We start from the raw sequence: 25,613 nt of genomic DNA, 5'->3' as shown, positions 1-25,613 counted from the left end.
GTTTGAAAGAGGTCCGAAAGTCAAAAAGTGAAGAATGGAAGGTTAAAAGAATATACAGGCTGTATAACCTACCTTGTGCAACCTCTTGAACCCCATGCAACCTTCTAGATAAAAGAAAACTGAAAAATTTAAGCTACAAAATATTACACAGGGTACCTCATGTAACAGTGCATGGCTCGTGCAATGACCCCAAGCAGCAATTCTAACTCAATTTTTCTTCCTTCTAACTCGACCTAGATGGACTTTTAAGACTTTTAGGACTTTGAAACAAGAGTTTTTACATCAGATATAAGAATAATAAGTTAGGATTTGAGGGAGAGGAACCAATTTACATTCGAGAGAACACATTAACTTCAAGAGAGGTGAAAAGAGAAACGGATATGTAAGGCTTTCAAAGGAAGTTCTAGCTAAAGTTTCAAAAGTTCAAGGTTGCAATTCTCCATCTGGGTTCTTTCATTCTATTTTTTTTCATGTCTCCTCTTTATTATTTTATAAACTTGATTGTAAAACTCATAATATGTAAGTATTTTTCTTATTCTACAGTTAGGGATGTAACACTTTCAATTCAGTTATAAATTTAATTGGTATTATTCTTAAGTTATATGATTATAAATAAATAATTCTACAAAAATGTTAGCTATCATTTAAGTGGTTGGTAATATTTTTTTATAATGTTAACTATCATTTAAGTGGTCGGTAATATTTTTTTAAATTATAAAATAAATATCGATCGAATAATTTGATCGGTATTATTTTATGTCATATAATTATATATAAAAAATAATTCTAAAAAAATATTACCTACCATTTAAATGGTCGGTAATATTTTTTTTAAATTGTAAAAACAATTACCAACCAAAGTTTTTTGTGGGTATTATTTTCTAACCATATAATTATATAAGAAAATAATTATATAAAAATGTTAGCTACCATTTAATTTATTAATCTATAATAATTTTATTAAATCATAAAAATAATTACACAATTATTAAAAAAAATTCTACAAAAATGATAGTTACCATTTAATTGGTCGATAAAAATGTTAGCTACCATTTAATTGATTAGTCTGTAATAATTTTATTAAATCATAAAATAATTATACAATTATTAAAAAAAATTCTACAAAAATGTTAGTTACCATTTAAGTGGTTGGTAATATTTTTAAAATTATAAAAAATATTGATCAAAATTTTTTTCAGTAATTATCAACCAAAATTTCATTAGTAAATGGAAGCTAATCCCCTCATTTCTACCACTTGGACCATGATAATAGCAACCAAAAATTCACCAATTGCCTTCCAATTATTTGATCACAATTTTATGGGCCTATATATATATATTCGATAATTTTTATACCCGAGCCTAATTCTGGATAACGCAAATTTGATTGATACATGTTTTGTTGGTAGCCAAAATTATCAATCAAATTTTATTCAAAATGATCGATAATTATGATCGGTATTTTTTTTTTTATTTCTTATAGTGATTGTATATAAACTATTTAAATAGATAGTAGAATTTTAATTAATTATAGAATTTATTTATAAATTAGTGTAGGAAACTTTAGTGGCGCACTCATCTAATGGACTGGCTTAAGTTGGTTTTGTCATTGTTCACTTCACGCTTGATGAATCTTGAAGCCACAGGCACGCGCGCATGACTTGCAAGACAGATATCGATTTGCTTTTCTACGGCAGCATTCACAATGACTCTGCACCAAAACAAATCTTTTCAAAACTTCAGTTAATGACTGTTCTACCCCTTCATAATCCACATATTTGAGTTTGGCACTTAGAGAGAGAGAGCTAGGCAAGGAAAGATCATATATAAAGCTCTCCATCCCATACACATTGGATATGACCCAACAACCATTTATCTCTATCCTCTATATATATATATATATATATATATATATATATATATATATATATATATATGCAAAAACAGAGCAGTAGCAGGGAGATTAAGTTAGGAGAAATTAAAGATGGTGTGGGTATGTATAGGTTGGGTTATGGTGGTGGCTATGGTGGCTGCAGGAGCAACCAGTGGCGGAGAAGACGTCACATATGACGGCAGGTCTCTCATCATCGATGGCCAAAGAAAACTTTTGTTTTCGGGTTCAATTCACTATCCTCGAAGCACTCCTGAGGTAAATATACAACTGCTTCCCAATTTATATAGGTCACAAATTAAAGGAAATGCTGCATGTTTAGTTTTCACCATCTCATATACATTATTTTGTTTAAAATTTCTTATTATCAATGACTCAAATCTGTTTTGAAACTTGCCGAAGTGTATTTGATTAAGCAATCGTAGTGTGGTCTTATATGGATTGTAGCATAATTAACTGTGAAAATATATATACAGTTATTGTATATATAGCAATTATATTGAATTAAATAATTATTTATATGTAAAAGTGAATTTTAAAAAAAAATTGACAATTTATAATAACAACTAAACGTGGAAAGATTAAATAATAACAATAATTAACAGATTTTATTAATTAAATTATTTTTAAAATTATAAAATTTTAAATCAAAATTTTAATTAAAGCCTAATATGGAGAGAAAAAAACTATAGATGATAGTATTTCCTTCAGAATTTTAAACTGTTAACTGCAACTTTAAAAGTTAATGAAGAAGATTCCATTACATCACGGGTCGGGTATAGCTGGAGTTGGCTTTGCCGGCTACAAGCAAATAAAAGGAATGTGAAGTTATCAATTCACGGACACACTAATACCTGCCAATAAGGATTCCGTCTTTTAACAAATTTTGGGTCTCAGAAAACATCAAAATAACAAATATTATGCATTTTGTGCAGTGGCTGATGTAGCTAAAGAAATAAGGATTCTATAGATCCTCTTTTTAATTATTTTAAAAATATAAAAAAATTAATTTACATTCGATAATGAAGAAAAATTTAAAAATATAAAGACTCAGTACATCGATTCATCCTAACCCATATTCATACAATCTTATAATTTTCACTAAATTTATATTATTAGTTTATCATATAATCATATGAATAACACAAATTATGATTAGTTCACAATCTAAATGTATTCTTTATTTATAGAAATCAATTCCTCCACAAATAAATTAAGCAATAGTCACTCCAAGAAAAAAGCTAATACACCATCACTCGGTTTATACACTTCACACTTCTGTATGTGATTTTTTTGTTTATGTTCTTATCTATCTCTAATGAAGACAAAAACTTAGCTATTTATAAAGTCATAATACGTTTTGAATAATAGTTGCATCACTTCATATATATATATATATATATATATATATATATATATATATATATATATATATATAACTATTAAGAGAGTTGCGTTTCTTCATTTAGTTATATCTTTTTACCAATTTACATAATTTTTGAATTTTATCATCTTTTTGTTAATATATATGACTTTTGAATTTTAAATCTAATGGATTCGAATTAATCAATACGGATGACCCAATTCATATTTCCAACAAATAATATTAACATCAATTTCACACACAAATAAATAAATAAATACATCAATTTTTTTATATATCACATGTTAATTACTAAAATAATAAGTATTATAAATTTTAATTTATTAAATTTAAAATAAAATATTAAAATAATATAAAATTAGATTAAATTATTTATTTTATTTACTTTAGTTTTAGTATTTAATTTGATTTGCTAGTTTAAAAAAATCAACAAATATTAATTTTTTAATTGATTGTAAAATTAAATACGTAAAGTTTACTTACATTTAAAATATGTATGAATAATTAGAAAAAAAAACTTAATTCTTATTACTAATAAAATAATAAAATATGAATTATTAATTAAAAATAAAAAATTGAACTTATGAAATTTAGTTTGTTCATCAGTTTTATTGTTATAAAAATGAAAAAAAAAAAGACTCAATTAGTAAAGGATGGGAGAAAAAATAATAAAAAGAAAAGAGTGATGAGAAAAGGAAAAAAAAAATTGTGATATGTAAATATGAAAACAAACAAAAGTTAAAAAAAAATAAAGAAAAAAGATGGTTATGAAATTTTAGTGGATAAGCATATTTTATTATTTATTTTTAAAGTATATTCAACACGCATAAATTTATTAAATATAATAATATTTTAATAAGAAACTTTATTTTTTTTTTAAATAAAGTGGGTCAATTAACCCACTTATATGTATATAAATCCACTTACGGATAAAGCGAGTAAAAAAATTTTATTTTACCCAATTCAAAAGAAAAGAAAGTATAATAATAATAATATAATAATAATAATAAAATTACTTATTGACAAAAAAAATAAGCGTCAATATGGATTGATAAATAATTATTTAATTACTTATACAGGAAAACGTATTTAATGGCTTTAATAACTATATAATATTTTATAATTTTTTTAATATTAGATCTGACTGTGTTCACTATGAAGATATTAATATTATATTTTGACCTCTTCTAATAGTTTTTATTATTTATATTTTCTGTATTGACTCTTAAAAACATTTTGGATCTGCCACTTAGTTTGAGTTAATTATGTACTTTGTGCTAACTCTTATGTAACGAAATTAAATCTCCTTTCAAATAATCTTAACTGCGCATTTCTTTATATTTGTCCAATGCATTTAAAATAAATAATTTTAAAATATTTTTCATCAAATCAAATTAAATTTTAATTAATAAAAAAAGGAAACTTTCATTTTTACCAATTAAATTAAATCAGTTGAATAAATTATATTTTTTATGATACATTAAAAAAAACAATGTATATTAATTAGCATTTTAAATAATATGCTTAATGTTGCAGAAAATAAATCTTCATATGTTTCTCACCGTTTCGTAATGCTTTGTTCTATTTTAAAACTTTTTTACTTTCAAAGAAAAAAAAAATGATGGTCTCATTGCACAGATTTTATTACATTAATTATATTTGAAATAAATTCAATAAAATTATAGAAAGCATTTTCTATAATTTATTTTACATAAAATATATAATTTTAAAATTAAAATATCTATTAAAAATAGAGCATGGCATATTGAGTCAGTGTGATTTGAAACATAATTAAATTTTGTGTTGATTTCCATATTTAATTATGATTTATGAAAAAATAATTCTCTATTTAAATAGTTGAATTTGCAAGTTTTTCATTCTATCCAAATCAATAATTAATCACAATTATTAATTAATAATTTAGTCAAAATCACGGATCATCATATTATTTAAAAGGAAAAAAGGATGTTGCAGATGTGGCCATCTTTGATAGGCAAAGCCAAAGAAGGGGAACTAGATGTTATTCAAACCTATGTGTTTTGGAATCTCCATGAGCCCCAACCTGGAGAGGTGAGTAATTAATATATATACATACTCACTCTCTCTTTCTCTCTCTCTCTCTCTGTGAAATTTGTATGTGTAAATATTTTGTGTGAGTGGCAGTATGATTTCAATGGAAGAAATGATTTGGTGAAATTCATAAAGGAAATCCAAGCACAAGGTCTTTATGTCTGCCTTAGGATTGGACCTTTCATCGAGAGTGAATGGACTTATGGGTGATTAACTAATTAATCTAATTATTGCATATTTTCAATTTTTTGTATATATAATAGAAAGAAATGTGTTATTAATTATTGAATTGACAATTGGCTGTCAGGGGTTTACCTTTTTGGTTGCATGATGTCCCGGGCATTGTTTATCGGTCAGATAATCAACCTTTCAAGGTGTGCAGTGTACACCCCGCCGCCCCACGCCCCCTCCCCCCCTTTTTCTCTCTCTCCCTCTCTCTCAAAAATTATATATACACCGGACAGAATTTATGTACATATTAATATGTACATATTTTTGTCTGCAGTGGTACATGCAAAATTTTACTACAAAAATAGTAAACTTGATGAAGTCGGAGGGTTTATATGCTTCTCAAGGAGGACCCATAATTTTATCACAGGCAAGCAGAAATTAACCATATACATACAACAATAAATTTAGCTTTATAAATTCAATGGATTGGAAATTAACTAGTAGTTATTAAAATCTGGCTATTATGATAATACAGATTGAGAATGAGTACGGAAACATTGAATCGGCTTTTGGAGGAAAAGGAACTTCATACGTCCGCTGGGCAGCGAATATGGCCGTTGACCTACAAACTGGTGGGCCGTGGATTATGTGCAAGCAAAACGATGCTCCCGATCCAGTGGTAATTGGCTTCTTCCACTTATTTTCAATTACTTTCTTTTTGTTTTCTTCTAAAAAAAAATAACTTTTTGTATGGCTTCATTGTTAATGAAGAAGTTAAATTTTGCATTTCTTTAATCGTTTTTTCATTTTTTTAATTGCAATAAATTTTTCTTAATTTTAAAAAACATAGATAAAAATTAAAATTAATGACGCTTGAAAATTAATTAGGATAAATATTATTTTATTAATAACTGTAATTAAAATATTATTTTAAAAAATTGTAGAAATTGTATTGAGTTTTTATTTTAAAAATAATATTTTTTTTCCAAGTCAGTTGCCAACTTATTATGAGTCTGTTTAGTTTAACTGTTAAATACAATTGATAACCGTTAGTTGATAGTTGTTACTATTAGTTGATAGTTGATAGTTGGTCACTGATAATAGCTTATTTATATTAAGTATTTGGTAAAATTATATTTAGTTGTTTCTATTAATATGTGAAATGACTAATAAGGGTACATATTATATAATTTAATTTATTTTTAAAATAAATATAGAATTATAAATTTATTTTATTATTAAATTAAATATACAATTATTAAATTAATATATCATATCATTTATTATATTATTAAAATAAATATATAATTATTAATCTATTATATTATATCATTTATTTTGTTATTGAAATAAGAAAATAATTAAATTTTTTTAAAAAGTAATTAAATAACTTTAAAAATATTGATAAAATAATAAAGTAATTATTATTATTGATAAAGAAAAAACTTATAATTAATTTTAAGTTTTTAGATATAAATAAATATTTTATATTTTATGTTATTAATAAAAATATTTTAATAAAATTGAAAAATGTTAATTAAAAATTTAAAATTTTAAATGAAAAATATAAAAATATTAATAATATTAATTTTTGAGTCAAATAAAAAAGATAATATAGTCAAAATAAAAAATAAAATCAAATCAGCTATTGAAAAATAATTCTAAAAATAAAGTTGATATAAACTTACTAAATATTCTAGTTCATCTGTTTTAGTGTCTAGCTATCAGCTGCATCCAATAGGTGAACTAAACACCCCTATGTAAATATTTTTCAACATCGATATACAATTTTCTAACAAAATTATAGTTAATATTTGTATTAAAATAAAATTAATAAAATTTAAAACATGATATATATAATTTTGAAAATTTAAGAAGATTTTGATTTTTTTTCTTAACTGTATTGCAGATTAATACATGCAATGGAATGAAATGTGGAGAAACTTTTGGAGGGCCTAACTCCCCAACAAAGCCATCACTCTGGACTGAGAATTGGACATCATTGTACGCACAACTATACATTCATTTCCCTCTTAAATTTTCATTTATTCTTCATATCAATGCAAATGAATCTATCTTAATTTTATATATTAGCTAATTTTTTTTATTTTTATTTTTTTAGTGTTTTTTGTTTATTTCTTTTTTTAAAATAACATATAAAAAGACTATTAATAATCACGGATAGCATACTAGCCCTTTATTTATTTGTTTGTTTATTTGATAAAGTTATCAAGTGTATGGGGGAGAACCATACATACGATCTGCTCAAGACATTGCGTTTCATGTGGCTCTTTTCATTGCTAAAAATGGAAGCTATGTAAACTATTACATGGTACGCTGATTCAAACCGTTCATCTTCCTTTATAAATATATATAATGTATTATCTAATTCTAATTGAATGGGAAATAAATAAATAAATGTAGTATCATGGTGGAACGAATTTCGGCAGAACAGCATCAGCTTATGTCATAACAGGTTATTACGATCAAGCTCCCATTGATGAATATGGTAGGTTGTGGGTAGTTGATTAATTATTAGGATGATAAAACTATTTAATGTATCAGAGATTATTTATTCACCTTCTTTTTTTTTTTTTAAATGAATAATCCAGGTTTAATTAGGCAACCCAAATGGGGCCATCTAAAGGAGCTGCATTCTGTAATCAAGTCTTGCTCTTCAACTTTACTAGAGGGAGCACAAACTAATCTCTCCTTGGGTCCACTTCAACAGGTGAGATTAACCATAAATAACTAATGCTATGAGGCTCAACTCACCGATTTCCCATATTGTTATTGGAGTTCCTTAGTGGGTGAGTGATACATAAGTCCTATTGTTTCTTGACACTAAAATGGTGATACCCTTCCTACCCTTAAATTTATGTTTACCATAAAAATGACTTGCTAGTTTAGTGTTTGCAGTCAATTATTGATGGTTAGTTAATAGTGATTAAGTATTAGTGATTAATGGTTAATGATTAAATGGCTACCTAATAGCTGAAATTTCAACTTTCAATTGATAGTTATGGTAGAGTGAGCATTTTTCAGATTCCCAATTAATTTGATTAAGTGTCCAAATCTGTAAAAATATAATTAAGTTGTAATTGCTTAATTTCATTATTAATTTGAAAGCAGGCATATGTTTTCGAGACACAAGGAGGAGGATGCGCTGCATTTCTTGTCAATAATAATTCAAACAATGCAACTGTTGAATTTAGAAATAAATCATACGAGTTGCTTCCTAAATCGATTAGTATTTTACCGGACTGTCAAAATATACTCTTCAACACTGCCAAGGTATGTATATTAATTGTATGTTCAATTGGGAAAAGAAATATTAAAGGTTTAAGTTAAATCATCATTACATTCAAAATTATTAATTTTGTGTGAAATATCAAAACCTTTAAAATATGCCACAATTGTATCTAAATGGAAAGTAGTGAATTTGAAAAGTTAATAGCAAATTACAATATAATAACTGAAGTTTTATTTGATTAACAAATAAAAGTTTTGGAAATAATTGTAATTTAACATAAACATTTGACCTTTTTAACCAATTGATTACAATATATTTTATTTTTATTTTTAAATGAAATTTTATAAAAAATATTTTTATTAATTAAAATTAACATAATTATCTTTTAAATCAAGCCAAACAAATTTATGTATCCAAATATAAAAATATAAAAATAAATTCATACATTTTTCAAAGTAATTTTAAAAAATATATATAAAAAAGTAAAAATAATGTATCCCAAACAATATATAATATATAATATATTTGAATACATTCTTTTCAATTATATATTCTTTTCAAATTATTTTGTAAAAAAGGTATGAATTTATTTTTATATTTTATATTTGGATATATAAATTTGTTTGGTTTAATTTAAAAGATAATAATATTAATTTTAATTAATAAAAATATTTTTAATATAAAACTTCATTTAGAAAATAAATATAAAGTATATTTTCTTCTTAAATATAAAGTTTAATCAATCTACTAAAAATGTAACATTTACTTTAAATCATGATCATGTCTAAATCTTTTATTTGTTAATCAAAGAAAATTTTATTTATTATATTATAATTTACAGTTAACTTCTCAAATTTAATTTTACCCCTTGATACAATTATAAATCTTTAAAATTTAGATATTTCATACAAAATTAAAAATTTTAGATTTAAGGGTGATTTGACCTAATTGTTTGACATGTTTTATCTAATTGACCTAATTGTTTTGATGGCAAGGTAGCTTTAATTTGTATATATAAGCTAAATTTGTTTTCATAGGTAAACGTCGAGTCCAACAAGAGAATCATGACATCAACTTGCAAAATGAATGGTGTTGATAAGTGGGAAAAATACACAGATGTTATCCCCAACTACTTAGATACCGCAATAAGATCCAAAACTTTGTTGGAGCACATGAATACAACCAAAGATAAATCTGATTATCTTTGGTATACTTTCAGCTTTCAACCGACTTCCTCTTGCACTCAACCTCTACTCCATGTGGAGTCTCTTGCTCATGTTGCATATGCTTTTGTCAACAACAAATATGCAGGTTAGTTTCCATTACCCTAATAATTTTACTAATAAGTGAAATATTATATTCGTTAAAATTCATTAAGTACGTCTATTTATTATTAATTTTATATAAAAAATTGCCAATATTTACATGAAAATGTATAATATTACATCGAAAAGGGTGCAATATCACATAGAAGAAAATAATGCAATACATATAGAAAATATAATTTCTAAAGTTGTCAGTGTAAAATATATATATATATATATATATATATATGATAACAAACTTAAGAGATAAAGAGCTATCTCCTAATGCAATCTTATCTCTTGAGTTTGTTATAACTACTGTTGTCACGACCCAACCTATGGGCCGGACCAGCACTAGAACCTGAGCCATATATATATATATATATATATATATATATATATATATATATATATATATGATAACAAACTCAAGAGATAAAGAGCTATCTCCTAATGTAATCTTTTCTCTTGAGTTTGTTATAACTACTGTTGTCACGATCCAACCTATGGGCCGGACCGGCACTAGGACCTGGGCTAGCCTAAAGCCTCCGAGGCCCATAGTAAGCCTAATTATTCCTTAACTCAATCCTAAGGCCCATTTTAAACCCAATTTCGAGAATTAAATTGAACGGAGTCCGGCCATAACATGGACCATATAACGGGGAGTTCTTAACTCACCCAACATGTAAGCACAATATATAATAAATTGGGGAGCTCAGCTCACCCTCCACATACTCATCATGTCATAAAATCAAATGGGAGCTCAGCTTTCTCATCCAGTCCAATTACACACACACACATATGTATTTAATGTTCTTACAAATTTAATATAATATTATATTACAGTCTCAAATTGATTAAAATACTCCTAACACATGCGGAGTCTAGAATTTAGTAAAATTATACAAGCATAACAGATATTAATAGATTGCCTGCGAAGGAAAAAGGCAGGTTAGAACTTAATAAGAAATCTCCTGTATTTTGGAAAAAAAAAATAAAGTGAACAGGAGTGAGCGTTCGACTCAAAGAGTAAAATACCGATTTTAACCATAATTCTATAGCTATCTAAAGCTAATGCATCCTGAAGAGTGGAATGAAACACCATCAAAATTTTCATATAAATCACATCATAACAGCAAAATGGTAATTTGAAGTACTAACACACTCAATAATGTTCAAACAGTACATATATGGGAGCTAATCCCCTATACAGCTTTCTTAATCCAACTTCTGCCAACGAGTATCTCTCAAGCCGGACTTTCGCTTAATAAATCAAATGTGGGGGCCAGTGAGATCATCTTAAGCCGTGCCTACCCAGACTTATCCGTAAAGGATCGAGTCACAGCAAGTCAAGCTCTAGTCGCGTCTATCCGTCCTGTCCATAACCAATATCACACATCACACGCACGCCAACACACGCACACTGCTCCAAATTACCATAAAATAGCATTCATAAACATTTCATCAATCAAAGATGCAACATAAAATGTGCCTAGTATTTAACTACATAAATATATTTATAGATAATGCATGGGCATGCCTTGAATATATAATAATATTAAAATTATAATTAAAATCAATATTCTACTCACAGACTTGAACCGAGGTCACTATGGCAGTTGAGCGGAAGAGGAAGGCTGTTCCGGCTCACCTGATAATTTCATTGCAATTATTTAATATATTTGAATCAATACAAGTTTAAAAAGAATAAAAAACACTCTAAGTCATGTCGAAAATCTGACAGAGTCTCCCTTATAATTAGGACCTACCTAATCTACAAAAGGGCTTAAAATGCACTTCTATATCCATAAGTCACACATCCACAACTCAATCACATCACATGGCCCCTCCTGGGCCCATCCAAACAGTCAACCACCACAATTTAAAAAATTACCATTTAGTCCTTACAACTAACCCTTTTGTAAAAACTATCTAAATAAGTTTTAAAAATTCTAAAATTTTGCCTGCGGTGCTAAGCAAAAGTATTAAGCTAATGCAAAAGGAATTATAATTTCCTAACCTACCATGAATATTTTATAGATTTTTAATCGAAATTAGGCACTAGATAATTAAGAAAAATGAGGGTTTGAGTTTACCTGTGTCAATTCTGACCCTTGGGACGCGTTCGAAACATCAAAAAATGGTGGGGTAGCCTATAATCTCGACCTGATTTTGAAGCTTTCCTGGTAGCCTATCTGCCGGGCCTAAAATTGCAGACCTGAGCAACTATTGATTTTTCGCAAAACGAATGTACCAATGCGAAGCCCACAACACGGGGGTTAGTACATAATTTTTATGAAATTTATTAAGCTCATTTAATGCCCAAAAAAACACTGTGAAATTACGTGGGACCCATCAAAAAAGAGTGTCGAAAAAATTCGAAATAGATATTGTCTCGAAGCTCTCGTCGAGGGGAGCATTCCGATACTTTCGGATTTTTCGTGGGGTTCATGGTTTGTGAGGAATCTAGCCTAAAAATTAAAATGGGCTAAAACTTCCTGAACAAAAATTGGACAAACCGCTCGATGGATTTTTGTGTTCTTAGTGTCTATGGAAAGCTCTCAAGATGTTGATGGGTTTTGGGACAAAACACGATCCAATCGGTGGCTGGATCGACCGGATCGACCGAAATCGACCTGGGAAGACAAACACGCGCGCAGGGGAGTTTTTGGAGCGATTTTCTGGTGGCCTGGAGCATCGGTCAGTAGCGAGGAGGATCCTTGGAGGCGCGCCGGCGAGCTAGGGAGGGAGGGGCAGCAGTGGTGTAGCAAGGGGAGGAGAGAGGAGAGAGAAAATAGAGAGGGAAGAGAGATAGTTTGGATACATGGGGAAGAAGAGGAGAAAAGGAAGAGGACCTGTCCGATTCGACTAGTCCAACCCGGTCCAGTTTGATTCAGCCAGTTAGATTTAGGATACCCAAAATTGAATTTTTACTCTGCCTTGGGACCAAAAACAAGGCCTAAATATTTCAAAAAATTCTATAAAACTCAGAAATTTGTAGAGTTTAAATATATTTTTTAGTTTTGCTATGTGGTTTGTAAATTAACTCACAAAAATTAACAAAGCTTGTTGATTTTGAAAAATCAAATCTGATTTCTAAAATTTGAAAAATTTCAAATAATTTCCCAAAAAATTTTAATAAAATAAAATACTAACATTTATCCATAAAATAATAAATTTAAAAATTAGGGGTGTTACATTCTTTCCCCCTTACAGAAAATTCGTCCTCGAATTTTACACAAGGCAGAATAAAAGAACAGAATTACAGATTGAACAAATATGGGTACTTGCTATGTATGTCCTGCTCTGACTCTCAGGTGCATTCTTCTACTGACTGACTCCTCCACAAAACCTTAACCATAGGGATATGTTTTGATCTTAGTTGCCTCACTTGGTAGTCCACTATGGCTACTGGCTGCTCCTCAAACGTCAAGTCTTCATTCAACTCTACTGTATTCGATTGTAGCACATGAGAAGGATCAAGCATGTATTTCCTGAGCATGGAGATGTGAAACACAGGGTGAACATGAGAAAGGCTGGGTGGTAACCCTAATCGATAGGCAACTGCTCTGACTCTATCAGTAACTTCAAAAGGTCTAATATACCGAGGTGCCAACTTGCCCTTCTTTCCAAATCTCACAACTCCCTTCATCGGAGAAACCTTCAGGAATATGTAATCACCTACTACAAACTCTACATCCATCAATCTGGGATCTGCATAACTCTTCTGCCTACTGAAAGCCGTTTTCAATCGTTCCTTGATTAAAGGAACCATCTTAGAAGTGTATTGCACTAGGTCTATATTATGCACCTTTGCTTCTCCCATATCCGTCCAACACAAAAGAAACCTACACTTTCTGTTATATAGTGCCTCATAGGGTGCCATCTCGATACTAGAATGATAACTATTATTGTAAGCAAACTCCACCAAGGGTAGCTGATCATCCCATTGAGCTCCCAAATCCAGGACACACATACGAAGCATATCTTCCAAAGTCTGAATTGTCCTTTCAGACTGCCCGTCTGTCTGAGGGTGGAAGGCGGTACTGAAGTTTAACTGTGTGCCAAGTGCCTCCTGTAGCTTTCTCCAAAACTGAGAACTGAACTGGAGTCCTCTATTAGATATTATGGAAGCAGGAACTCTATGCAATCTGATTATTTCTCAAACATAGAGCTTGGCATATTGTGCAACAGAATAGGTGATTTGCACAGGCAAGAAATGAGCTGTTTTGGTCAAACAATCTACAATTACTCATATCGAATCATATTCCCACATGGTACGAGGCAACCCAGTTATAAAATCTATCGTGATCATTTCCCACTCCCATTTCAGGATAAGGAGCTCTTGCAGCTTCCCTGACAGCCTCTGGTGTTCAAACTTTATCTTCTGATAGGTCAAGCACTTGGACACAAAGTCTGCTATGTCTTTCTTTATGTCATTCCACTAGTAGCTATCTTTTACATCATGGTACATCTTGGTGGAGCCTGGGTGGACATTGTAGGGTGTATAGTGTGCTTCTTGCATGATCTCATTTCTGAGGTTATCCACGTCGGGCACACATATCCTGGAACCTTGCATAAGAGTGCCATCATTAGCAAATCCAAATTCACATCCTTCACCCTGCTGTACTCTTTCTATAATCTTCATCAATTGTAGGTTCATATGCTAACAAACTCTGATTCTGTCTCGCAGGTCTGGTCTTATTGAAAAATGGGCCAATAATACCTTCTCATCTGAAATATCCAAGATCAGACCTTGATCCATCAACTCATATATATCCTGTATCAACAGTCTCCTCTGCGCTGATATGTGCGCTAAGCTGCTAGAAGATTTTCTGCTCAGAGCATCTGCTAACACATTGGCCTTCCCAGTATGATACTGGATGGTATAGTCATAGTCCTTCAAAAGCTCCATCCATCTCCTTTACCTCAAGTTTAAATCTCTCTATTAGAAGATGTACTTCAAACTCTTATGGTCGATGTATATCTCACACACTTCACCATACAGGTAGCTCCAGATCTTTAATGCGAATACTACAGTTGCCATTTCCAAATCATGGGTGGGATAGTTCTAGTCATGCCTCTTTAGCTGCCTTGAAGCATAAGCCACTACTTTTCCATGCTGCATTAAAACACACCCTAAACCAACTCTGGAGGCATCACAGTACACGATATATCCTTCACCACTCATCGGTAATGTCAACACAGGGGCTGTAGTTAGTATAAAACTCCTCCTGTAACCAGCTAGGCCCAAAAAACTTTACACCTTAGTGATTGTTGTAGGCCTAAGCCAATCAGTTACCACCTCAATTTTCTTGGGATCCACTTGAATGCCTTCACTCGAAACCACGTGTCCCAAGAATGAGATGCTTTCTAGCCAAAATTCACATTTTTAAAATTTGGCATATAGCTGGTGCTCCCTCAAAGTCTGCAACACCATCCTCAAATGCCACACATGTTCTTCCTCGGTTCAAGAGTATACTAAAATTTCATCTATGAATATGATGACAAAACGGTCCAGGAACAGCCTGAACACTCTGTTCATCAAGTCCATGAAGGCCACTGGTGTATTGGTGAGTCCAAATGACATCACCAAGAACTCATAATGACTATATCTAGTCCTGAATATTATTTTTGGTACACCCTCATTCCTGATTCTCAACTGATACTAGCCTAACTGTAGATCTATTTTAGAAAAGAATCTAGCCTCTTAGAGCTGATCAAACAGATTATCGATCCGAGGAAGTGGGTACTTGTTCTTCACAGTTACCTTATTCAGCTGTCTATAATCAATACACAAACTTAAGAACCCATTTTTCTTTCTCACAAATAGCACAGGAGCACCCCAGGGGGAGGTACTTGGACGGATAAAACCCTTTTCCAGAAGCTCTTATAGTTGCTCCTTCAGTTCCTTCAGTTCCTTCAATTCTGCTGGGGCCATTATATAAGGCGGCATTGATATGGGGTTTGTACTCAGCACAATGTCAATGTAGAACCCTATTTCCCTTCCTGGTGGTAACCCTGGAAGCTTCTCAGGGAAAACATCCATAAATTCTCTGACAACAGGAACATTCTCACTATCAACACCTTCTATAGATGTATCTCTCACTAATGCCAAATACCCCTAACACCCACGCCTCAACATCTTTCTAGCACTAATTACTGACACTAAGTTATATGGAGCCACGCTCTTGTCACCATCAAAGCTAAACTCTTCCACACCAAGTATATGAAAATACACCTTTTTGTTCTTGCAGTATAAAGTGGAATAATGAGTTGTTAGCTAATCCATGCCCAAAATTACATCAAAATCCATTACTGGTAGAGGAATCAAGTCTGCTGGGAGGATCCTTCCATCCACTACCACTGGGCTACCCAGAAAAACTACATCCACATCTATGTTGTCACTAAGAGGGGTAGCTACAGATAAGGGGCATTCTAAAGTTATAGGGTTCCTACCCAATCTCATGGCAAAAATGGGGAGACAAATGTGTGTGTAGCACCCGGATCTATCAAAACATGAGCCTCATAGGAATAGACTAGAAGAATACCTGCCAAAACTATATTGGAAGCTTGAGCATCCTGGTGGGTCAAGGTGAAAACCTGAGCCTGACCCCTACCTTACATTGCAGAACCTTGGAGTTGACTTCTACCTCCTGACCTATCTCCAAATCCACGTCCTCTTTATCCTCTGCCCTGTTGGCCACTAAAGTGACTGCCTGCCATGCTGGAAATACCCTGATACAATTGATGAGGGACGTTTGCAACAGAACCTTATGACCCCATCTGTGGCTCACTGAACATGGGACATTCTCTAGCAAAGTGACTGTGCTGGCCACACTAAAAACATCCTCCTGAACCCATCATACAAGGTCCTAAATGTCCTCTTTCACACTGCATGCAAGGTGCAAATGAGGATCTTGAACTAGACCCAGAACTGCTGTGACCCGAACTGTAACCACTGCTGGATCCATACCCTAGTCTGAATCCTCGGGATCTGTGTTTAAAATCACCTTTCTTGTTGTTTCTACTTCTTCCTCTGTAATGACTTTGGCCTCCACTATCTATGTTATATTAATTCTAATTACACCAAGATCCCACATTTTGAGTTTTACATTTGCTAGTATTAATTGCCAATTGTAATTTAAAGTCCCCTAGATGCATTTCTAATTTCAAATTTTGAATTTCAAGTTTGGTGTCACTATTCACCTCATTGGTCAACAAAAATATTGACTTTTGGATAGAAAATAGGTACATTGGTTTTAGCACCCCCAATGTACCACATTTTACATTTAAAACTTGTTGGAATGAATCACCAAATCCATTTCCAAACTTAGCACTAATGGGCAGAATTTTCAGTTTTTGTACCATAAGTTTACTGTTCCATTAGAGACTGTTACAGTGGAAATTTGAGGAAATGGTAAACATGAAAGTTGTTCCTTATTTTGTCTAGTTGAATTTCCTTTTTTGAATCACTCCATTTGGAGTTGTGTATCTCCAGATATGGTCCAAAAACCACAGCTGGCCGGATTTCAAATCTGCAGAATTTACCAAATCTACAGTACCATGAACAGTGATTGCCACTGCCTTGTTGGATAGGTTCTGGCCATAATTTGGGGTAGGTTTCTTCATGAAAGTTGTTTGTCTATGTCTTAACTTGTTGCTGTAAAAATTTCAGATCAATTGACCATATCTACAGTGAGTTATGGCCAAATGAACAGTTAATTTGGTCATTCTGCAGAACCAGCTTGCAGGGTATCCAGATTGGGGCCAATTTTTGGTCCACTTGCTTTGGTCTTTTGGACATGGTTTCTACAGAAAAATTGTGCCATTATAAGTCTAGTTTCATGTTCAATTGGCCAAACACCAATTGGACCTACACAGCCAAAGATATGGAAGTCCAAACAAGCTGGACTCACAGCCTCCTTGCTGCTGTCCCTAGGCAGCCTACCATTTCACTTTGCCATGCTATATTTCAGTCCAAATTATGGTCAACTTACCTCAAATGGTCACTAATTGACCCTTATAATGTTCTTTAACAGTTTCATAAGCTAAGTCTAAATTTTCACTCCCAAACCCTAGCTCAAATTCAAGGTTTACACCAATTACCTTAGTTAGCACACCAATTCATACCAAATCACTTTATCCATTATCTATACTCATCAATAACATAATTAAGCCACTTAATTTCATCAAAAACCAACAATCCTTAAACTTTCTCATGGCTGCCAAATTTAGAGATTTCATTTACTCAAGTTTTTCTTTTAATTTCACACAATTTTCTACTTGATTTAGCATGCTTACAAGATTAAAGAAAGAAAGAAATTGTTTAGGGCGCTAACCTCTTGTAGCTCAAATCCAAGCCAACCAAGACTTTAATTTTTCTTTACTTTCTTACTCTTTCTTGGCTGCCAAATACTTCTCCTTGGTGTGGGTATAATTTTTAGTGAAGGGAGGATAAGGTTTTAAGGTGAATTGAAGTGGGAAATGAAGCTTAAGGGAGCTTTAATGGTGGAACCTCTTCTCTCTCTCTCTCTCAACGTTTTTGGCTGCCCAAAGGTTGAAGGTGCAGATTGGTTTTTCAATTTTTTGGTCTCTTTTATCTCTTTTAATGAGTTTAACAAATTGTGATTGGTGGAGGAAATTTAAATGACATCATATGATGTCATAATTAGCATTTTCTTTCATTTTCTTTTCTTATCTTCTCTACTCATTTTCAATTTAATTTTTAGCAATATTTATTCATATTTTAGATCATAATAATTATTTACTTAACTGGACAAGTCGGCCAAAAATCGTCTCTGAAGGCGAAATGACCAAAATGCCCTCCGTTTAGCTTAACAGGTCAAAATTGTCTGTACCGATTGAAAAATTTTTCTAAATATTTTCTTGGCATTCTAATGCCATAGGAACCTCAATGACCCTTCTCTGGAGTCCCAAAAATTATTTTATGAATTTTTCCCCGGGTCTAGGGCTCCTCGTTGCGAGAACCGCAACTTCCCTCTGGTTACCCATCACTTGGGCACGGCTCGTTTAACTTGGTTGTATTTTATTTCTAAAATTTTTCCTAAATTTTTCTTATTAATATTTGAGTTAATTATGGTTCCTGACTTTAGTCTAATTATTTTTCCAGATGTTCTAACTGTCCGGACCGTCACCGGTCACCGGAACAGTAGAATGTACGGAGTTGCTACCGGGAGGGTGTTACAGTTTTTGACTTACCCGACCTGTAAGCATAATATATAACAAATTGGGGAGCTCAGCTCACCCTCCACATACTCATCATGTCATAAAATCAAATGGGAGCTAAGCTTCCTCATCCATTCCGATCACACACAAACATACATGCATTTAATGTTCTTACAAATTCAACATAATTTTATATTACAATCCTAAATTGATTAAAATACTTCTAACACATGTGGAGTCTAGAATTTAGTAAAATTATACAAGCATAATAGATATTAATAGATTGCTTACAAAGGAAAGAGGCAAGTTAGAACTCAATAAGAAATCTTCTGTATCCCAAAAAAAAAAAATAACGTGAACAGGAGTGAATGTTTGACTCAGAGAGTAAAATACCAATTTTAACCATAATTTCTATAGCTATCTAAAGCTAATGCATCCTGAAGAGTGGAATGCAACACCATCAAAATTTTCATACAAATCACATCATAATAGCAAAACGATAATTTGGAGCACTCACCCACCCAATAATGTTCAAATAGTACATATATGAGAGTTGATCCCCTATACAGCTCTCTTAATCTAACCTCTAGCAGTGAGTATCTCTCAAGTTGAACTTTCGCTTAATAAACTAAATGTGGGGGCCAGCAAGATCATCTTGAACCGTGCCTACCCTGACTTATCCGTAAAGGATCGAGTTCCAGTGAGTCAAGCTCCAGCTGCATCTACCCATCCTATCCATAACCAATACCACACACCACACGCACGCCAACACACGAACAACATCCATAAACATTTCATCAACCAAAGATGCAACTTAAAACGTGCCTAGTGTTTAACTACATAAATATATTTATATATGATGCATGGGAATGCCTTGAATATATAATAATATTGACATTATAATTAAAATCAATATTCTACTCATAGACTTAAACTGAGGTCACTACGATGGCTGGGTGGAGGAGAAAGGCTATCCCGGCTCACCTAATAATTTCATTGGAATTATTTAATATATTTGACTCAATAAAAGTTTAAAAAGAACCAAAGACACCCTAAATCGTACTAAAAATCTGGCAGAGTCTTCCCTATACCTAGGACTTACCCAACCTGCAAAAGGGCTCAAAATGCACTTCTATATTCACAAGTCACACATCCACAACTCAATCACATCACATGGCCCCTCCTGGGCCCATCCAAATAATCAACCACCACAATTTGGAAAATTACCTTTTAGTCCCTATAACTAACCCTTTTGCAAAAACTACCGAAATGAGCTCTAAAAATTCTAAAATTTTGTCCCGCGGTCCTTAGCAAAAGTATTAAGCTAATGCAAAAGGAATTATAATTTTCTAACCTATCATGAATATTTTATAGATTTTTAATCGAAGTTAGGCACTAGATAATTAAGAAAATTGAGGGTTCAGGTTTACCTGTGCCAATTTCGACGCTGGGGACACGTCCGAGACATCGAAAAATGGTGGGGTAGCCTATAGCCTCGATCCGATTCTGAAGCTTTCCTGGTAGCCTGCCTGCTCGGCCCAAAATTGCAGACGTAAGCAACTGTTGAATTTCTGTGAAACGAATGTACCTGCATGAAGCCCACAACACGGGGGTTAGTACATAATTTTTATGGATTTTATTAAGCTCATTTAAAGCCTGAAAAAATACTGCGAAGTTTCATGGGACTCACCGAAAAACAGTGTCAGCAAAATTCAAAATGGGTATTGCCGCGAAGCTCTCGTCGAGGGGAGCACTCTGGTACTCTCAGATTTTTCTTGGGGTTCACGATTTGCTCAGATATAGCTCAAAAGTCAAAATGGGCTAAAACTTTCCGGACAAAAATTGGACAAACCGCTAGATGGATTTTTGTGCTCATGGTGTCTATGGAAAGCTCTCGAGGTGTAGATGAGTTTTGGGACAAGACCCGATCTAATCGGTGGCCGAATCGGCCGGAATCAGCCTGGGAAAACGAAGAGTCGAGCGCATGTAAGGGAGTTTTTGGGGCTACTTTCCGGCAGTCTGGAGTGTCATCCGGCAGCGAGGAGGGTCCCTGGAGGTGCGCCGGTGAGCTGGGGAGGGAAGGGCGATGGTGGGGCTGTAAAGGGAGGAGAGAGGAGATGGAAAATGGAGAGGGAAGAGAGGCAGTCGGGATGCGTGGGGAAGAATAGGAGAAAAGGAACAGGATCGGTCCAATTCGACTGGTCCTACTCGGTCCGATTCGATTCGGCCAGTCAGATTCAGGATATCTGAAATTAAATTTTTGCTCTGCCATGGGATAAAAAATGGGGCCCAAAAGTTCCAAAAAAATTCCATAAAACTCTGAAAAATTTATAGAGTATAAATATATTTTTAGTTTTGCCATATGGTCTTTAAATTAATTTGTAAAAATTAACAAAATTTGTTGATTTTAAAAAATCAAACCCGATTTTTAAAATTTGAAAAATTTCAAATAATTTCTCAAAAAATCTTAATAAAATAAAATGCTAACATTTATCCATAAAATAATAAATTTAAAAATTAGGGGTGTTACAACTGTAAAGGTAGAATACAAGATAACTACAATGATATACATTTGTTATAATATCCTTATCAGCCAATAGAATTTTTAGCTTGTTTTGAAGATGAAAATGTCTTATCTGAGTGAAGGTTTTATTTAGTATGTCTACAATTTGGTCTTGGGAGGAAAGAAACTTCACACTTAACTTATTTTTAGCTACCTTATCCTGCATGAAGTAAAAGTCCACATCAACATATTTTATGCAATTATGAAAGATTGGATTCACCGTGAAGTATGTTGTGCCTGTGTTATCACACTAAGAGAGTGTTTGTATAAGCTTATAAGATGGTCAAACCAGCTTATAAGTTCTTAAAAAAGGCTAACCTATTTGTTTATAACAACTTTTGGGCATATAAGTTGAGTTATAAGCTAAAAAAAATAAGCTGGAGGGACCCAACTTTTTATTTTGGTGCCTATAAGCCCTATACTTAAAAGCTAGTTTGACTAAGTATTTACTATGTTATCCTCATTTAACTTTTAAAATTTCATTAATAAATCTCATTTAATATCTCTTTTTGCTCATTTTAATAATAAATGTGCTTATAAGCTATTTTTATCAAATACATCAATTACTTATTAGTCACTTATAAGTACTTAAACCAAACACATAACTACTTAAAATTTTAAGTGCTTATAACCTTAAATTAGCTTATAAGCACTAGCATTAGATGCTTATAAGTTGATTTTCATAAGCTAAGCCAAGCACCCTTTAGATTATTGGAGGAGCAGATGTTAGCATGTGAATGTCCCGAAGCAAGGATTGAAGCCAAGTTGCTTTAGTAGTGGCAGCAGCTAATGCATGATACTCAGCTTCTGTGGATGACTAAGCCATAGTCTGTTGCTTCTTAGTTGACCAAGCAACAAGATTGGAGCCCATGAAGATGGCATAAGCTATAATAGATTTTCTTTGGTTTATACTTATTGCCTAGTCAACATTAGTGTACACTTGAAGATCACGATTGGAGGCCTTGGTGATTAATATTCCATGTGAGAGAGTGCCCTTTAAATAGCGAAGGATTCTTTTAATATCATTTTAGTGTTCATCCATTGGTTTATACATGAATTATAATACTTTGTGTACTACAAATGAGACATCCGATCTAGTTAAAGAAAGGTATTGAAGACCTCCAACCATAACCCTATACAGTAAAGGATCTTTAGCTTATTCAACCTTGATCAAGAGCAAGCTTAACATTAGGTGTTACTAGTGTGGATATTGCATGTAATCCACATGTTAACCTTTTCTAGTAAATTAATTATATACTTTGATTAACAAAGGTACAAACCTTGTTTTGTGAATGTAGCTTTAATGCTAAAAAAGTAGTCTAATGGCCCAAGTTCCTTCAATGTAAATTCTTTTTGCAAGGAATGAAAGATATCTTAAAGAAATGTATTTGAGCTATTGGTCAAAACTATCTCATCTACATAGAGAAGACAAAATACTTGAAGATGATTATTGGAGTAGACAAAGAGTGAGCTATCTATCAAAGAAGCTTTAAAGCCAAACTTAAGTAGTGCACCAGTTAAAAGTTTATACCATTAGTGAGGGGCCTGCTTTAATCCATATAAAGAATAATGAAGCTTGCACGCATGCATAAGTTTGCTAGTGTTAACAAATTCAGGGGGTTTTTCCATATAAACAACATCCTCAAGATTACTAGACGTCCAGCTATTTTATTTCCCAACCATGTGGCATTGCAAGGAACAAGATTACGTTTATAGTGGCTTGTTTCTCTACAGGAAAGAAAGTATCATGAAAGTCAATACTAGGGCATTAATGAAAGCCCTTCGCTACTAACCTTGCTTTATAGCATTTGATTGTGCCATCAGCTTTCGCTTGACTCTAAAGACCCATTTACAGTGCACACATTTTGTGCCTTTATTCGTGGAACCAATTCCTATGTTGCGGTTGTAAGAAAGGCATTATGTTTAACCTACATGGCATTACACCATTATGGATCTTTGAAAGCCTTAATGAAGTTCGTAGGCATAGGAGGAACTTTAATACTGTATAGGTTTTCAGTTTCAAGTGGCTAGTCTATAGTTGAGTGGTCATATGGTGTGTACATTAATGATTGGGCTAGTTTTGTGAATAATTGGAAAGGTCCACGACAAGAGGAATGCTTGGACTAATTATGTCGATGATGATGTAGGACTAGGTGTTGGACTTTTTATGGAGTGAATGAGGAGTAGATGGTGTAGGAAATTTGCACCAAACTTTGGAATAATTCACTAATAGGTGCAAAGTTAGCAATTTGAAAAATTGTCCAACCCTAAGTTTCATGCAACATATAAATCATTTATACTATTATAGAACACTTAGTTTAGGTCTCAATTAATTGCTAACATACTCAATTTGCCATAAGGAAATAAAATTCCCAAACTTTACAAAGTTAGGGTTTTGAAGAATTCTTACCCCTAAGGCCTAGAATCAAATTTCAACCACCTAATCTGACTAGTGAAGCCCCAAAATGTTGGCTCTCTAGCTTGTCCACACAAGCCCCTTGATCAAAGCTCCCTTTTGATCCAAGCAAAACCTCGATCTCCCTTGTTTATGGTTCGACCAATTTGGTAAAAGAGGAGAAGTGTGTTCATGGTTCTTGATACTTAGAAATGGTGAGAAACAATTTCTCAACTTTTGATTCAAGAGTTTAACACTTTAAATCTCTTGAATTTCACAAGAAATGAAGAAAAGGAATTCTTGCTATGGAAGAGAAAATGAGCCAGCCAAGTTGGAAAAGAAAAGAAGATGCCAAATGAGTTTTCAAACTCTTATTGGTCCAAATGTCTAATTAATTTTAATTAGGAAAATAAATTTTAATTAATCAATTTTCATAAAATTAATTAATTAAATTTTCTCTCCATTTGACCAGGTCAACATTTGACAAGTCAATTAGTCAACATTCGACTTAGATTAATTCCATAATTAGTCAAATTAATTTTCTTCCATATGCATTATTATTAAAGTTTATATTTAAACACTTTAAATATTAACTCAAATACTTCCACAGGAAAATTTAGTTTCAAGTCATTCTAGGAACTTTGTAATCTAATTATAAACTAAATTGACTAACTTAATTAATTAATTAAACCATTTAACTAATTAATCAAATTAATATTGCTTTGATCAAGTTACTCTTATGTGTGTGAGTTATTAGGTTCATTACTAATTGGCTATGAGAATAATATTAACTTCTTAATATTATTAGAACCATTCCAAACTCAAATGAAATTCTCTTTTCATTTAAATTCTCATAAGTCAAGGTTGACATCTAGCATAATGTGCTATGACTATCCAATCAGTTCTGAATTAATTCTCCAATTCATGAACCTTAATCATATACACCATGCACTAAAATCTCTCTACTACAAAATCTTAATTCGAGCTAGAGTCATGATTTTATGTCATGCTCTTTTGCTTGGAATTATATGTTCTCTTTTAACTCCAATTCTTGATTAATAAGACTTTCCTATTAGAAACTCTTTTCTAACTAAGTCTATCTGTCCTGGCTAGGAGCTTGAATTTATCAAAATCAATTAAATGGATATAGGATATTATTCCTATTTACTTAGGGTGATGGATCTCATCTTGATTAACACTTATATCCATATATAACTAGTCGGAGCCAACACATACCCATATTGCCATACATAGTACAAGAATGAACGCAGTATCAAATTCTAACTACCTATACACAGTTGTGTTATCTCAGGTCAAGGGATTATATGTACTATTATGATCTAGATGACTTTGTATTGACAAGAGTAAACTCTATGTACAAGTCATCTTGTGT

At 32.2% G+C, this 25,613-nt stretch overlaps 1 protein-coding gene across 5 annotated transcripts in view; it reads left to right on the top strand.

Annotated features, from left to right (window-relative positions):
* The first annotated feature begins 1,923 nt into the window (after positions 1–1,923).
* Positions 1,924–25,613, top strand: part of LOC110669126 (beta-galactosidase 6) — a 120,479-nt gene continuing 96,789 nt past the window's right edge. For 2 of the 5 annotated variants that reach the window (XR_009140794.1, XR_009140793.1), the window contains exons 1-12: positions 1,924–2,149; positions 5,250–5,345; positions 5,439–5,551; positions 5,653–5,719; positions 5,851–5,943; positions 6,052–6,195; positions 7,426–7,520; positions 7,743–7,848; positions 7,941–8,025; positions 8,129–8,247; positions 8,646–8,810; positions 9,807–10,080. Coding sequence is in view for 3 of the 5 variants with exons in the window: in XM_058129258.1 (XP_057985241.1) it covers positions 1,985–2,149; positions 5,250–5,345; positions 5,439–5,551; positions 5,653–5,719; positions 5,851–5,943; positions 6,052–6,195; positions 7,426–7,520; positions 7,743–7,848; positions 7,941–8,025; positions 8,129–8,247; positions 8,646–8,810; positions 9,807–10,080 (1,522 nt within the window). In the remaining 2 variants the exon portion in view is untranslated. The remainder of the gene's footprint in view (positions 2,150–5,249; positions 5,346–5,438; positions 5,552–5,652; positions 5,720–5,850; positions 5,944–6,051; positions 6,196–7,425; positions 7,521–7,742; positions 7,849–7,940; positions 8,026–8,128; positions 8,248–8,645; positions 8,811–9,806; positions 10,081–25,613) is intronic. The other 3 variants (XM_058129258.1, XM_058129257.1, XM_021830625.2) reach the window with 3 other exon arrangements.

The sequence above is a fragment of the Hevea brasiliensis genome, chromosome 10, assembly GCF_030052815.1.
Source record: "Hevea brasiliensis isolate MT/VB/25A 57/8 chromosome 10, ASM3005281v1, whole genome shotgun sequence".
NCBI classification, from domain to species: domain Eukaryota; kingdom Viridiplantae; phylum Streptophyta; class Magnoliopsida; order Malpighiales; family Euphorbiaceae; genus Hevea; species Hevea brasiliensis.
This window is presented reverse-complemented; position numbering and strand designations above follow the sequence as displayed.